The sequence below is a fragment of the Dendrobates tinctorius genome, unplaced genomic scaffold (assembly GCF_039654945.1).
Source record: "Dendrobates tinctorius isolate UK_male_01 unplaced genomic scaffold, ASM3965494v1 ptg000115l, whole genome shotgun sequence".
In the NCBI taxonomy this organism is placed as follows: domain Eukaryota; kingdom Metazoa; phylum Chordata; class Amphibia; order Anura; family Dendrobatidae; genus Dendrobates; species Dendrobates tinctorius.
The window spans coordinates 10,845,607-10,860,441 of NW_027361783.1; the positions used below are offsets into that span (position 1 = coordinate 10,845,607).

A 14,835-nucleotide genomic window follows, 5' to 3' on the forward strand; every position below is an offset into this window, starting at 1 on the left:
GCATTTGTGGGAGGATACACGGGCAGGTAGTTTGAGGGCAGACATCGAGTTGTCGGTTGTGCAGTGGTCAAAGCTGAAAGACCTCTGTAAAGTCCTTCAGTGTTTTGAGGAATGCACATGGCTGGTAAGTGCATACGACGCCACCATAAGCATGAGCATCCCATTTATGCGTCTGTTCATGCTAACTTTGACGCACATGAAGGATCAGGCGTTTGCAGTGGAGGAGGAGGAGGGAAGCCTTGATGACAGTCAAGCATTGTCTGCTCAGGGAACTGTCCTGGATGAGGTGGAGGAAGAAGAGGAAGAAAAGGAGGAGTAGGGGGATGATTATTTTGGGGAGGAGGATGCTTCTCAGGGGGCGAGAGAAAATGTTGGCTTGCCAAGGTCAAGTACAGGGTTTGTGTGTGACTGGAGGGATGTGGATTTGGCAGAAAGTGCTCCTCCACCCACCACTGGCAGTGCATCATTGACACCTGGAACATTGGCCCACATGTGTGATTATCTCTTGCGGATCCTAAAAAGGTACACCCGCGTTGCCAAAATTATGAAGGATGATGACTACTGGTTGGCCAGCATCCTTGATCCACGCTATAAGGCAAATTATAGAACATCATGCCACAGGAGAACCTAGAGCTAATATTGGCAAACAAACAAGCAACTCTGGTAAACCATTTGTTAGAGTCATTCCCAGCACACAGGAGCAGTGCAGGTTCTACCACAAGCTGTACTGGGCAACATGGAAGAGTTATTCGTAGTGCACATAGCCAAAGTGACATTGGAGACAGGGGTTTCATGACCATGTTGTGGACTGATTTCTCGAGTACCGCTCACACGACTGGTAATACTGAATCGATTGCAACAGACAGCAGTTGTCAACTATGGTTCAAAATTACCTCTCGTCCCCTATCGATGTTCTCGCTCACAGTTCATTCCCCTTTGACTACTGGGCCTGTAAACTGGACACCTGGCCTGAATTGGCACACTATGCCTTACAGGAGCTCGCTTGCCCTGCTGGTAGTGTGCTATCAGAAAGAGTCTTCAGTGCTGCTGAATCAATCCTGACAGAAAGAAGGACCCGGCTGTTGACCCAAAATGTAGGTGATCTCATCTTCATTAAAATGAACCATGCCTGGGTTTCAAAGGATTTTGTACCACCTTCCCCTGATGACACATAGGTTGCCAGCAAAATGGCTCGCTTTTTCCTCCTCTTCCTCTGGCTTCTCCAATTCCTCCATTTGCAGCTGCTGAACGTCCAGCCTACACCTCAACATATACCAGTTTTTCCACCTCCCTAACTGGGCTGTACCCCCCCCCACAACTTTAGCCAAATAACCCCCAGTTTTCAATGCGTTACTATTATTATAAAGTAAATTAAGGTTGACAAGCTTAAGCAATAAGAATTGATGTTGTTGCCATTGAAATGTGCACTGTAGGTGTGTTTAATGTCCTCCACTCACTGCTGACATTTATTCCCCATTGATTTGCATTGGGGTTGAGTTTCAGTTGGAATTCCGACTTTTGCCGATAGTCGGTCGATTTCATTCGACTCGACTTTTGGTAAAGTCGGGTGGTCCGAAACCCGGCCCGACCCTCCCAGAGGCAAAGTCGCTCATCTCTAGTGGTTACTACAAAATACATATTTACTTATCAGATGAGTGGAGAAGAACTATTGCAATAATAGAATTTCAATTTTATAGATGTTTGTTGTGTTATGAATACATAGCCTCAGGTATGTTATAAAGTAATGCATAATAGTATTCAGTATTCCCATTTTCTCATTTACCTATTCATTCTTGACATTTTCTCAATGTGAATATATATTTTGTATATGGTAATTTCTCCTGGATTTTCTTCTAGTGAAACATAAAGGACCACATTTTATATTTCTTAATAAAGGGTAATATGGGTAGTTATAACGCCGCCTTTCCAACAATATTCTAGGTTTAGAGCATTCTGGCTTTCGCACAAGTCTTCATAAATAGGTTTAATAGATATTATTCTATTGAACATTTAAGCACTGATTTATCAAGCAGTTTTCTTGTAAAGTAGCTTTAAACATTGCAAAATTTGGTAATTTTTGGTGCAGTTTGTATTCCAGTCTTGGTCAACTCCACCAATTTTTTAAAAAGTAGGTGGAACTTGGCCTGGAGCAAGTATGGACAAGTGGATCACAAGTGGCATAAGTTAAGATAAAAATTTACACCAGTGCAGGACAGTTAACAGATGCGCCAAATTCATTAAGAGGGACAAGCTTCTTAGTGAATTTTGTACATCTTATTCCAGCATAACCTTCATCCCTTCATTAAGACTACCATTCAAACTGTTTTTGTAGCCTAATAGATAGATCCAGGTAATGGTATGATCAAACGGGTTGTCCTACCTGAAAGACTGAAGCTATACCCAGCCACCCTAGACTTTGGAAATCATCTTTCATCCTTGTCGGTAATGCTACGCAGTCACTTTTTCCAACCTGAATTACTCATATAAATAAATACTTAAATATATAATGCATAGTTGTTCTGAGTCTGCCATAATGAAGCAACTTCCAATTTGACTCAAAAAATGAAGTTTAGGTGTTACTGTATATATAGCATATTTCTTTGGAATGGTCCTCATTTTGGTATCTAATAGTGCTGTATTGTGACTTACATAATAATGTAAAATACATGTAAATACATTTAAAATATATTGAATATTTGTAGGATGGACAAGTATAATACATAGTATTTAAAATCTGCATTTTGATTTTTCTTAAACAGCTGCACCCAGACAATGCATTGAACTTCATTTTGATGAAAAGTATGCCATAGAGTCGTCTTGGGAATGTAAATTTGATCATATTGAGGTACGAGATGGACCTTTTGGTTTTTCACCAATTATTGGACGCTACTGTGGACAACAAAGCCCTCCTTTTATAAAATCAAGTGGAAGATTCTTGTGGATTAAATTTTTTGCTGATGGTGAGCTAGAATCTCTTGGGTTTTCTGCACAATATAATTTTACACCAGGTAAGCAACATAGATTTTTGATTAATCTGTTGAAATTTGCTATTTTATTATTCTGAAAAACTAAGTTAAAAATGTGATGTTTTAAAATTTGCATCTAAAGTGGAGCTGCAACTAGATGCCAATTACACTTATAGCATATTTGGAATATTTACTTAGGATACTGTTATGTTTGAAAGTTTGTGGACTCTTCAGAATTTTCCACATCTTTGCATGCATATAACCTAAAGCTACCTCAAATTTTCACACTAATCCTAAAAGTAAATGCAATCAAATCAAACAAACATGTAAAAAATATCAAACGTTGTCATAAAATGAGCCAATATCTTATGTGTATGAGTGGGAAAGGTATGTGCATCTTTAGGAATAGCAGATAATCAGAAGAAAGAATTTGAGCCTGGTGATTTCAATCAATAGGATTATATATTTTTTTTATATAGAACAAGGATTTATCAAAGTCTCATCTTCACAGTTCATTTGTGGTAGTGTAAAATGACAGAAATAAAATAGATTTGTCAGCACCTTAGTTACATATGTTTTGATGCTCATCAGGCTGGAAAAGGTTATAAAACTATCTCTAAAGGGTTTTGGAATCAACCAATCCAAAGACAAACCGATTGCATACAAATGTAGGAAATTAATGACAATTACTACCCCTTCTCAGGAGTGGTCATCTAAAAAAGATTACTCAAGAACAAGGTTTATAATTGCCCATGAGGAAACAAAGGATCCTAATGCAAACTGGAAGCAGCTAAAGGTCTCTCTCTTTAGATAATGTTAATGTTCTTGAGTGTGCACCATCAAGAGGCTGCTGAGCAACGTTGTGAATTTCAGGATTGCAAAAAGAAAGCCTATTCTCTCTCACACAAAAAAGAACATTACTGCCTCTCTGCAGTTTTCTAAAAACCATCTAAACAAACCAGAAGGCTATTGTAACAATGTTTTATGGGTGGATGAGACCTAAAGAGAGCTTTCGGTTTTAAGTGAGAAACATTGTGTTTGGAGAAGAAAAAACACTGCATTGTAGCATACAAACCTGATACCATCTGTGAATAATGGTGATGGCAGAATTATAATTTAGGTCCAGTTTGTTGGCTGGGACAGCTTGTCATCATTGATATGAAAATTAATTCTGAGATTTTCAAACAAATTCTAAAGGAAAATGTCAGGACATCGGTCCACAAATTTTAACCCCTTTCCGACATTGTGCGTAATAGTTCGCCAATGTCAGACACCCTCCCTTTGATGTCAGCTGAGCCCACATCTTTTCCTGCATATGTCAGCTGTTTTGATCAGCTGACATGTGCCTCTAACAACTGCGGGTGGAATCGCAATCCACCCGTCGATGTTAACTAGTTAAATGCCGCTGTCAAACTTTGACAGCATCATTTAACACGTCCTTCCGGCAAGCGTGCTAGTGATCGCAGGTCACTGATAGGTTGGTATGACAACCAGAGGTCTAAAGCAGACCTCCATGGTTGGCACTGCCGGATTGCTATGAGTGCCACCTGGTCGTTGGTGCTCATAGCCAGTGAGTAATTCTTCTACATACAAGTGATCTAATCATCGCCTGTATGTCAAAAATGCCAAAATTACTTTTTTTTTTGTTCCCACAACTTTGCAATAAAATGCAATGATGGGCGATTAAAAGATCATATCTGCACCAAAATGGTATCATTAAAAATGTCAGCTCAGTGCGTAAACAATAAGCCCTCACCCAACCCGAGATCACGAAAATTGGAGACACTATGGGTATTGGAAAATGGTGTAATTTTGTTTCTTTTTAAAAAAATTTGGAACTTTATTTGACCACTTAGATAAAAAAGAACCTATACATGTTTGGTGTCTCTTAAGTCATAATGACCTGGAGAATCATAATGGCAGGTCAGTTTTAGCATTTAGTGAACATAGTAAAAAAAAAAGCAAAAAAAAAAAAACAATTGTGGAATTGCAATTCTTTTGAAATTGGAACTTGGAATTTTGTTCCCGTTTTTCAGTTCATGATATGTTAAAACCAATGGTGTCGTTCAAAATCACAACTCGTCCTGCAAAAAACAAGCTCACATGGCCATATTGACCGAAAAACAAAAGTTTATGGCTCTGGGAAGAAGCAGAAAACAAAAATGCAAAAACATATATTAAGACATCTACCCAAAGCACACAAATTGGTCTGTAAAAGAATTGTTGAAGAGTAGAGTTAGAGTTTGGTAATGGCCACATCAAAGTTCTAACCTTAAAGGGATTGTCCAGGCCTTTTTCCTATTTTGTGTGTATCTAATCTGCAGAATGCTGACCGTTTGTAATATACTATGTATCTTACCCATATCTACCTATCCATCTACCTATCCCTGTATCTATCTATCTATCTATCTATCTATCTATCTATCTATCTATCTATCTATCTATCTATCTATCTATCAGCTGTCAGGTTCCTTAGGCCTGTTTCACACTTCAGTTTTTTTGTGTCAGTTAAAATCTGCCAAAATGGCGGAAAGCGGATCCGTTGCTAACTGTTGTGAACGGATGCCACCGGACCGTTTTTTTGACGGATCCGATGAATGAAGAATTTTAAAGGAACCGCTGCCCAGGAAGGAGAGAGAGAGAGAGAAAGAGAGAGAGAATTTTGTCTGTCCGCCAGAAATGAATTCAGGGTTAAATTTCCAGCTGACTACATTCCTCCGGGCATGCGCACTATAAAAATGCGGATCCTGCAGCAAAAAAAAGTTGCATGGTCCGTCCAGGCATCTTGGCGGACGCAAAAAAATTGACGGATCCGCAAAAAAACGGATCCAACGGATGGCCACCCGTCAAGATCCGCCGGTAATGCAAATCAATGGGGAAAAAAACGGATCCGCCCAAAAAAATGGCGGACCAGTTTTTTTGCAAAAACGGCGGATTTTGACTGATGGTCAAAAACGGAAGTGTGAAACAGGCCTTATCGAGTGGCAAAATAACATTGGAAGCCTCAGCTTCAAACATTACATACTGCTATCTCCAGATCAGCATGTAATCAATGTTGAAATAAAAGTCATTGTATCAATTTAATGTAACTATAACCACAAATGTGCATTATGATTGTCTGCAGCAGTTGAAGTTTGTATTATTAGGTTCTGGCAGTATTTATTATGATGATCTGCAGCAGACTAAGTATGTATTATGAGGTTCTGCGGTTCCCAAGATGTGTATTATGATGTTCTTCAGTAGCTGATGTGTGTATTATAAAGGGTTCTGCAGTAGCTGAGGTATATTATGAGGTTCTGCAGCAGCTGAGGTGTGTATTGGGAGATTTTTATATGTGTGTTTGTGTGTGTGTACAGGATATCCTTTGCTTCAGATGCTGCACATCTTGTATCTTCACACCATAGACAATTGCCTTCAGATGACCCCAAAGATAAAAGTCTAAGGGGGTCAGATCGGGAGACCTTGGTGGCCATTCAACTGGCCCACGACAACCAATCCACTTTCCAGGAAACTGTTCATGTAGGAATGCTCAGACCTGACACTCATAATTGATGGTATGTGTGGTATATGGGGTACAAAGATAGTGGGGCGATTCTTCATCAATGGAAATCTCAATGCCAATGGATATCTGAAATTGCTACGTGATGATGTGTTGCCCTCTTTGGGCACTGAAAATGGCCCCCTCCCTGAGTTTTTCCAGCATGTGGTGCACCACTACATTATGGGTGTCATGTCCGAGCATTTCTACAAGGAATCTGACCCCCTTAGACTAGCATTTCTTCTGCGGTGTTGCTATCAGTGTGTCAAGAGTGGGAGACGAGGGTTGCATTGACAATCCAACACAATTGGCAGCACTTTTAACACATTTTATAAGTGGTGATAAACTTGTAAATAACTCATGAAAGAATAAAGTTACGTTAAATCCAAGCACACCATTATTTTTCTTGTGAAATTCTCAATAAGTTTGATGTGTCACATGACCCTCTTCCCATTGGAAAAAATAAAGTTGGATCCAAAATGGCCACCATGGTCACCACCCATCTTGAAAATTTTCCCCCCTCCCATATATTAATGTGCCACAAACAGGAAGTTGATATCACCAACCATTCACATTTTATTTAGGTGTATCCATATAAGACGCACCGGACCACAAGAAGCACCCCAAACTTCCAGAAGGAAAATAGGGGAATAAAAGTAATGTGTCAAATGGGGGTCCGTCTTACAGTCCGATTTCAGCTTACCAGGGAAGAGATCGGCACAGGTGGAGGAGTGGTCACAGGGGTCGTTTAGTGGTCCAGGCAGGTACCGTGGCTTCCGGGAAATCCCATCCCAGGCTGGTGCAGTGGCAGTGCTCTGTGTTGCGGCGGTTCTCTGTGCAGTGGCAGTTCTCTGTGGTGTGTCTGTGCTCTGTGTGGCGATGGGGCTCTGTGACATTGACAATTTTGAAACCAACATTTTTTTTTGCTAGGAAGTTATGAGGGTTAAAAGTTGACCAACAATTTCTCATTTTTACAACACAATTTTTTTTAGGGACCACATCACATTTTAAGTCACTTTGAGGTGTCTATATGATAGATGATACCCAAAAGAGACACCATTCTTAACCATTCAGGTGTTTTACAGGAATTTTTTGGGAATGTGGAAAAAAAATGAACAATTAACTTACTTCTGATCCAAATTTTTTTTATTTTGACAAGGGTAACAGGAAAAAATGGACCCCAAAATTTGTTATGTAATTTCTCCTGAGCATGCTGATACCCCATATGAGGGAGGAAACCACTGCTTGTGGGTACAGCAGAGCTCAGAAAGGAAGGAGCTCCATTTGACTTTTTAAATGCAAAACTTGCTGGAACAATAAGGGGATGCCATGTCACGTTTGGAGAGCCTCTGATGTGCCTAAACAGTAACAATCCCAGACAATTGACACCATTTTGGAAAATAAACCCCTCAGGGAACTGATCTAGATGTATGGTGAGCACATTGAACCCTCAAGTGCTTCACAGAAGTTTATAATGTTGAGCTGTAAAAATAAAAAAAATCCAATTTTCTCCACAAATATGTTTTTACCACAAAATATTGCATTTTCATAAGAGTGACAAGAGAAATTGCATCATACATTTTACATATATGGTACAATATTTGTGGTATGTCCTGATGAAGGGGTCACCTGAACCCTGAAAAGCGTAGAATAAACCACGTTGAAACCTATACAATTTTTGGAATTCTTCTTGCGGCAGCGCGTGGATGATCCTTCCTTCCTACCTAAGTGTGTGCGCCCAAAACAATCATTTTCTCCCTCACATGGGGTGTCTGGGTACTCATGAGAAATTGCACAAGAAACTGTATGATGCAATTTCACTTGTCACTCTTATGACTCAGGGTCAGCCAAATGCAGATATAGACAAAATATCAAACAGATACTCAGATACATATCATATGGGTACTCATAGCTATCACACCACATCAGGACACAAGATATTCAGACATCAGGCCTCCTGATGAGCCTAAATGAGGCGAAATGCATTGAGGCGCAATAACTGCATGGCAGATGGCAGGTGAAATAGATGAGTACCCATATGATATGTATCTGAGTATCTGTTTGATATTTTGTTTATCTCTGCATTTGGCTGGCCCTGAGTGTGTCAATATATGAATATGAATATGCTCTGAGGTTATATCTATTGGCCATAAATTCTGATTGGGTCAATGATATATACGTGTAAACTGCCCTGTTTTGAGACTGACCCTAAAGCTATCCTTTTACTTATTTTTATGGCCTTGGGAGCTTTGAAATGTATCGCTCTTGACTTTTGAGCTTAATAACACTGTGTGATGGTCAGTATCTATCTAAAATCCAGTCCATAGTTGACTCAGTTTTGAGATGGTCTGTGTTAACCATTAATATTGGGACTCCTTAATGGAAACAGGATTTCCTCTCATTTTTGAGCATTTTCAGCATTTACGCCAAAATACTGCCTTTTGTGTTCCTATACATGGTTTTAAATTTTTGGGGTATAAGATCCTCTCTAGCATAGGATTGTCTGTGTCTAGTGTTAGGGTTCCCTCTAGATATCAGGCAGAGGGATTCTCTAGTGGCTGCAGGGTGTATCAGGGTCCCTAGGGACAGCCATCGTGGAGCGGGGGCACCATAGCATTCCCCTTTAGCGTGCCAACTTCCGCAGCTAGGAAGGTGTGAGCTTAGTCTACACGAGGGACTTCTAGTTTTTCATCCCCATTTTAGACTGGTTTTTGAGCACTTTTGTTTGTTGTTTTTTATTTGTTCACTTGTGGTTTAAACCCATTTTTGAGTTTTTTTTATTAAAAAAGTATTTCATTATAGGGTATATACACTCACTGGCCACTTTATTAGGTACACCATGCTAGTAAGGGGTTGGACCCCCTTTTGCCTTCAGAACTGCCTCAATTCTTCGTGGCAGAGATTCAACAAGGTGCTGGAAGCATTCCTCAGAGATTTTGGACCATATTGACATGATGGCATCACACAGTTGGCGCAGATTTGTCGGCTGCACATCCCTGATGCGAATCTCCCGTTCCACCACATCCCAAAGATGCTCTATTGGATTGAGATCTGGTGACTGAGGAGGCCATTTGAGTACAGTAAACTCATTGTCATGTTCAAGAAACCAATCTGAGATGATTCGAGCTTTATGACATGGCGCATTATCCTGCTGAAAGTAGCCATCAGATGTTGGGTACATTGTGGTCATAAAGGGATGGACATGGTCAGCAACAATACTCAGGTAGGCTGTGGCGTTGCAACGATGCTCAATTGGTACCAAGGGGCCCAAAGAGTGCCCAGAAAAAATTTCCCACACCATGACACCACCACCACCAGCCTGAACCGTTGATACAAGGCAGGATGGATCCATGCTTTCATGTTGTTTACGCCAAATTCTGACCCTACCATCCGAATGTCGCAGCAGAAATCGAGACTCATCAGACCAGGCAACGTTTTTCCAATCTTCTACTGTCCAATTTCGATGAGCTTGTGCAAATTTTAGCCTCAGTTTCCTGTTCTTAGCTGAGAGGAGTGGTACCCAGTGTGGTCTTCTGCTGCTGTAGCCCATCTGCCTCAAAGTTCGACGCACTGTGCGTTCAGAGATGCTCTTCTGCCTACCTTGGTTGTAACGGGTGGCAATTTGAGTCACTGTTGCCTTTCTATCAGCTCGAACCAGTCTGCCCATTCTCCTCTGACCTCTGGCATCAACATGGCATTTCCGGCCACAGAACTGCCGCTCACTGGATTTTTTTTCTTTTTCGGACCATTCTCTGTAAACCCTAGAGATGGTTGTGCGTGAAAATCCCAGTAGATCAGCAGTTTCTGAAATTCTCAGACCAGCCCTTCTGGCACCAACAATCATGCCACGTTCAAAGGCACTCAAATCACCTTTCTTCCCCATACTGATGCTCGGTTTGAACTGCAGGAGATTGTCTTGACCATGTCTACATGCCTAAATGCACTGAGTTGCCGCCATGTGATTGGCTGATTAGAAATTAAGTCTTAACACACAGTTGGACAGGTGTACCTAATAAAGTGGCCAGTGAGTGTATATGATATTGACAGTGCAAAGCTCAGAAGACAAGGAGCCCCAGATTTTACTGTTATGGCTTGCAGGTGTCATGACCCACTGCAAGAGCCCATGAGGTGCCAAAACAGGAGAACCCCCCATAAGTAACCCCATTTTACAATCTACACCTCTCAATGAATTCATCTAGGTGTGCAGTGATTGTATTGACACCATGGGTGTGTTGCAGAATTTTATACCATTGGGCAGTGAAGACAAAATAACTACATTTTTACCACCATAATTTTGTTTTAGCCCCAGATTTTACATTTTCACACAAGAAGCTGGTAAAAATGGCAACATAATTTGTCCCACAATTTTTACTGTGGGGGATCGTGCAGACATAACAATCCATCCCTAGTCAAACAGTCACATGGACAGGTTATTACGTCATATGTCAGAAAGGAGTTAATCTTATAGAAATGTTGTAGCTGAACCTGAAGTGAGCAGTTTATGGGAGAAAACCGAGCAGCATAACAGAGTTTAGGCTGTTTTGTAGGGAGCAATGGGCTAAAATATTTGGTGCTAAATAGCAATTACCAGATATGTTTAGATTCAGTTATTGCTGCACAAACGGGTCCCGCTAGACACTGAGAGCAAAGCTTTACAGACTTTTGCCACTACAGATATGTAATATTGGATCATGTTCTTCATTTAAAGGACATCTGTCAGTAGGATCAGCTCTCATAAGCTCTCTATAATCACATGTAGGTCATAGAAAGCTTAATAAAATGATACCATGTTATCTTCAATCTGATTTCTTCTTCCACAGAAAGAAACGTTTTTCTTAATATGTAAATGAGCTGTTCCAGGCTATGGGCCGGACTCCCTGAGAATCTGCCTCCAGAGATTATTTTAAATGACAAGGGGAAGTTAAGTGTGAGACATGTTGATCAGGAGAGCAGACTGTCAGTCATTACATAGCTCACACTGGTAACACCTCCATGATATTAAAGTAAACTCTGCAGGCATATTCTAACATATTCTCATGCAGATCTGTATTTTATTCAATTTTCTATGACCTGCATATAGATAGCTTAGTATGGCTGATCCTACTGACATATGTATTTGCTCATTTACATATTAAGAAAAATGTAGATTTTTTTTTAGAATAAGACATTGAATCGCAGATGTCAAGGTATTATTGTATTCAGCTATCTATGCTCATATAGATTGCTTAGGAAGGTTGAACATGAATGACAAAGTCTCATTTTTTTTGCTCCTTTGTCTGATTTGGTTCTCCTTATGTACTTTTAGGACTTGTATGAAAATCTCATGCAGTTTTATGCCAAATTTATGCACAAAATATGGAAAATTAGAAAGGGTTAAAAAAAACTTTCAAGCACTATTGTTTGGATCAATTGCATTTTTTTTTGCTATCTCTGAAAAAGTTTTGGTTTATATTCACAAATTCTCAAGGTGCAGAATAATTGCAGAAATTTCTATAGCTGAAAATTTGTTCCACACATCTGAAATTGGATTTTTCTGCAGCATGTGCATGGATTCCAATCAATGAGGCAGAATCACAGGTGCCCAGAAACAAATATTCCACATTTGAGCATATTTTTACATTCCCATGTGTTTTCTATCTGTACATTTGATGCTGCATCTCACTATATTCTTGAAACAGAGCCATAATTAGGCTTTCCTTCAGCTGTTTGCTGTTCATTCTTGAGTGTAAATACGTAGGTCAAGGGTCTAAGGTTCTCCTCGTGGACGCTGCCAAGCAGGCAAAAGCAGATGGGCACAAGCAGACTTATATGCCATGCAGTTCTGCTCAGGATATTTCATTCCAAGTGAGCACAAGGAGACTTAAATGTCATCCAATTCTGCTCTGGATATCTAAATATGCAAATAGTCACTTCAGAGAAGAAGAGCACTTTCATTTTTTGTGCCACCTATCGGATATAACAATCCTAAAAGTCAACATCAACCTGTCAGAAGCCTCTCACCTAGCCAAATAAGGCCTCCTGTTTTGCACTGATGAGGGGCAAACACCCCAAAACACGTCTGCAAATGTAATGTCTGGTTTGAATTCTTATCCTAAGTCATAAGGGAAGGCTTGATAAAGGGTTCATATTGACTTTTAGGATTGCTTCATCCAATAGGTGGTGCTGGAGTTCTATCCTATTCTTATCTAAAGATGTTATTTTTTTGCATGTCAAGGTCAAAGCACAGTTGTTTTACTTCCTGGGTTACTTGCGATGCCAGCCTACCTATCAGTGCCAACCCTAAATATCTCTTTTCTGAGACTGTAGACAAAAAAGAAAAGATGAACCAAAATTAAACAGATTTCTTTTATAATTTGTATTTATTCCAAAGAAGGTTTCTGGAATCGTATAACAGTCACATTCATAAAAGGATCAGAACTGTAGCGTTGCATGCTACTCATTGGTTTGAAGCTAACTCTTTGACTATGCTTTAATCATAATATAGTGAAGTTCAAAAAGTAAAATAAAGTAAAATAAAGCTATGTTAAGCCATTTTAGAATAGCTTCACACACCGCAATTTTGGAAACTATGCTATTGCAGTTTTACATCAAAAGTTTCAATGGTGTTGTGTGCAAATAATGCTGTGACAGAAATCTATCTGTTGGCATATAAAAACAATGTTAAAAACATATAATTTGCGTGCTACAGCTGAGATCCAAAAACAGTACAAAATAGTGAAAAATATTTTTAATGTCAAACATCTTTTAGCTATAGCCTCGTTAGACATGTCTTATTCATTGAGAGGCACATGCCGAAACAGCGGACAAGTGATGTGCACCTCTGTGTGCAACTCACCACAAATCCTATGCCTGTCTTTACTGGAGACAGATTTGTGGAGAAGCGAATGCTGGTGCTCCTCATGAATTTGAGGAGTGGTTGACACTACTCTCCTGTCCAGCAACATCTCTGCCTACATTAAGAATGACAAAAGTCATAAAATTTCGGCACAGTCTCGAGTTGCACCAATTTTTTTGACTTTTCAAAGCTTTTTACACAGTCTGTCATAAAACCTTTGATGAATTTGCCCCTAAATCTTTACAAAGCTAAGCTAAATGTATTGGATCTAGAATAGAAGGTGTATGTTCTAAGATCAATCGTTTATGACACATGAATCTAGTAATCTCAGTCTAAGATCTTTTTTTTACGATGTGAAAGGAGCAAAATGAGGAGTTCACCATTCATATTACTGGGAACGACATTTTCTGTGATAACTTTATTGTTTTCTATTGATGAGACACAGATGGCCAAACTCACATTCCCTGGTTTACATTTTGCACATTGAGTCCTTATCTTTGTGTTCTGTTGTATTTGTATATATAAATGTAGATGCTAGTGTTGAAGGTTTGTTGCTTGGAATTAATGGTAAACTTGAATGAAAATTATTTGACATGCAACAAAATACTTTTTGGCTTCTAATTCAAAGCTCAGACTTTGAAACTTTTTGATTCCTTTCACAGTTGAGTTGTGACTTCCATATTTAAAAGAGTCATTATATTTATGATGGATTTGTTTTCAAATTAGGATCAGGACCAATCTTAACCCCTTAGTGACAGCCAATTTTGTACTTAATGACTAAGCCAATTTTTACAATTCTGACCACTGTCACTTTATGACGTTATAGCTCTGGAACGGTTAACGGATCCGGCTGATTCTGAGAATGTTTTTACGTGACAAATTGTACTTCATGTTAGTGTTAAAATTTCATCAACTTGCATTTATTTATGAAAACGTTTCATTTTTGTGCCCCTAAATCAGAGAGTCATATCGCACAAAATAGTTAATAGCATTTTCCACATATCTACTTTACATCAGCACAATTTTGGAAACATTTATAAGGGCTAAAAGTTGACCAGCAATTTCTCATTTTTCCAACAAAATGTACAAAACCATTTTTTTAAGGGACCACCTCACATTTGAAGTGAGTTCGTGGGGTCAATATGACAGAAAATACCCAAAAGAGACACCATTCTAAAAACTGCACCTCTCAAGGTGCTCAAAACCACATTCAAGTTTATTTACCCTTTGGCTGATTCATGAGAACTACAGAAATGTGGAAGGAAGAAATGAACATTTTACTTTTTTCACAAAAAATCACTTTAAGCCCAAACTTTTTTATTTTCACACGGGTAACGAGAAAATGGACCACAAAATTTGTTGTTCAATTTCTCCTGAGTTCACCGATTTCCTGTAAGTAAGGGAAAGCCACTGTTTGAGCGCATGGCAGGGCTCAGAAGGGAGGCAGGATCGTTTGACTTCTTGAAACCAAAAATGGCTAGAATCAATGGCAGGTG

At 39.4% G+C, this 14,835-nt stretch overlaps 1 protein-coding gene across 4 annotated transcripts in view; it reads left to right on the forward strand.

Annotated features, from left to right (window-relative positions):
* Positions 1–14,835, forward strand: part of NETO1 (neuropilin and tolloid like 1) — a 302,715-nt gene that overhangs the window by 63,741 nt on the left and 224,139 nt on the right. For all 4 annotated transcript variants that reach the window (XR_012234899.1, XM_073590007.1, XM_073590008.1 and 1 more), the window contains exon 4: positions 2,760–3,008. Coding sequence is in view for 3 of the 4 variants with exons in the window: in XM_073590007.1 (XP_073446108.1) it covers positions 2,760–3,008 (249 nt within the window). In the remaining variant the exon portion in view is untranslated. The remainder of the gene's footprint in view (positions 1–2,759; positions 3,009–14,835) is intronic.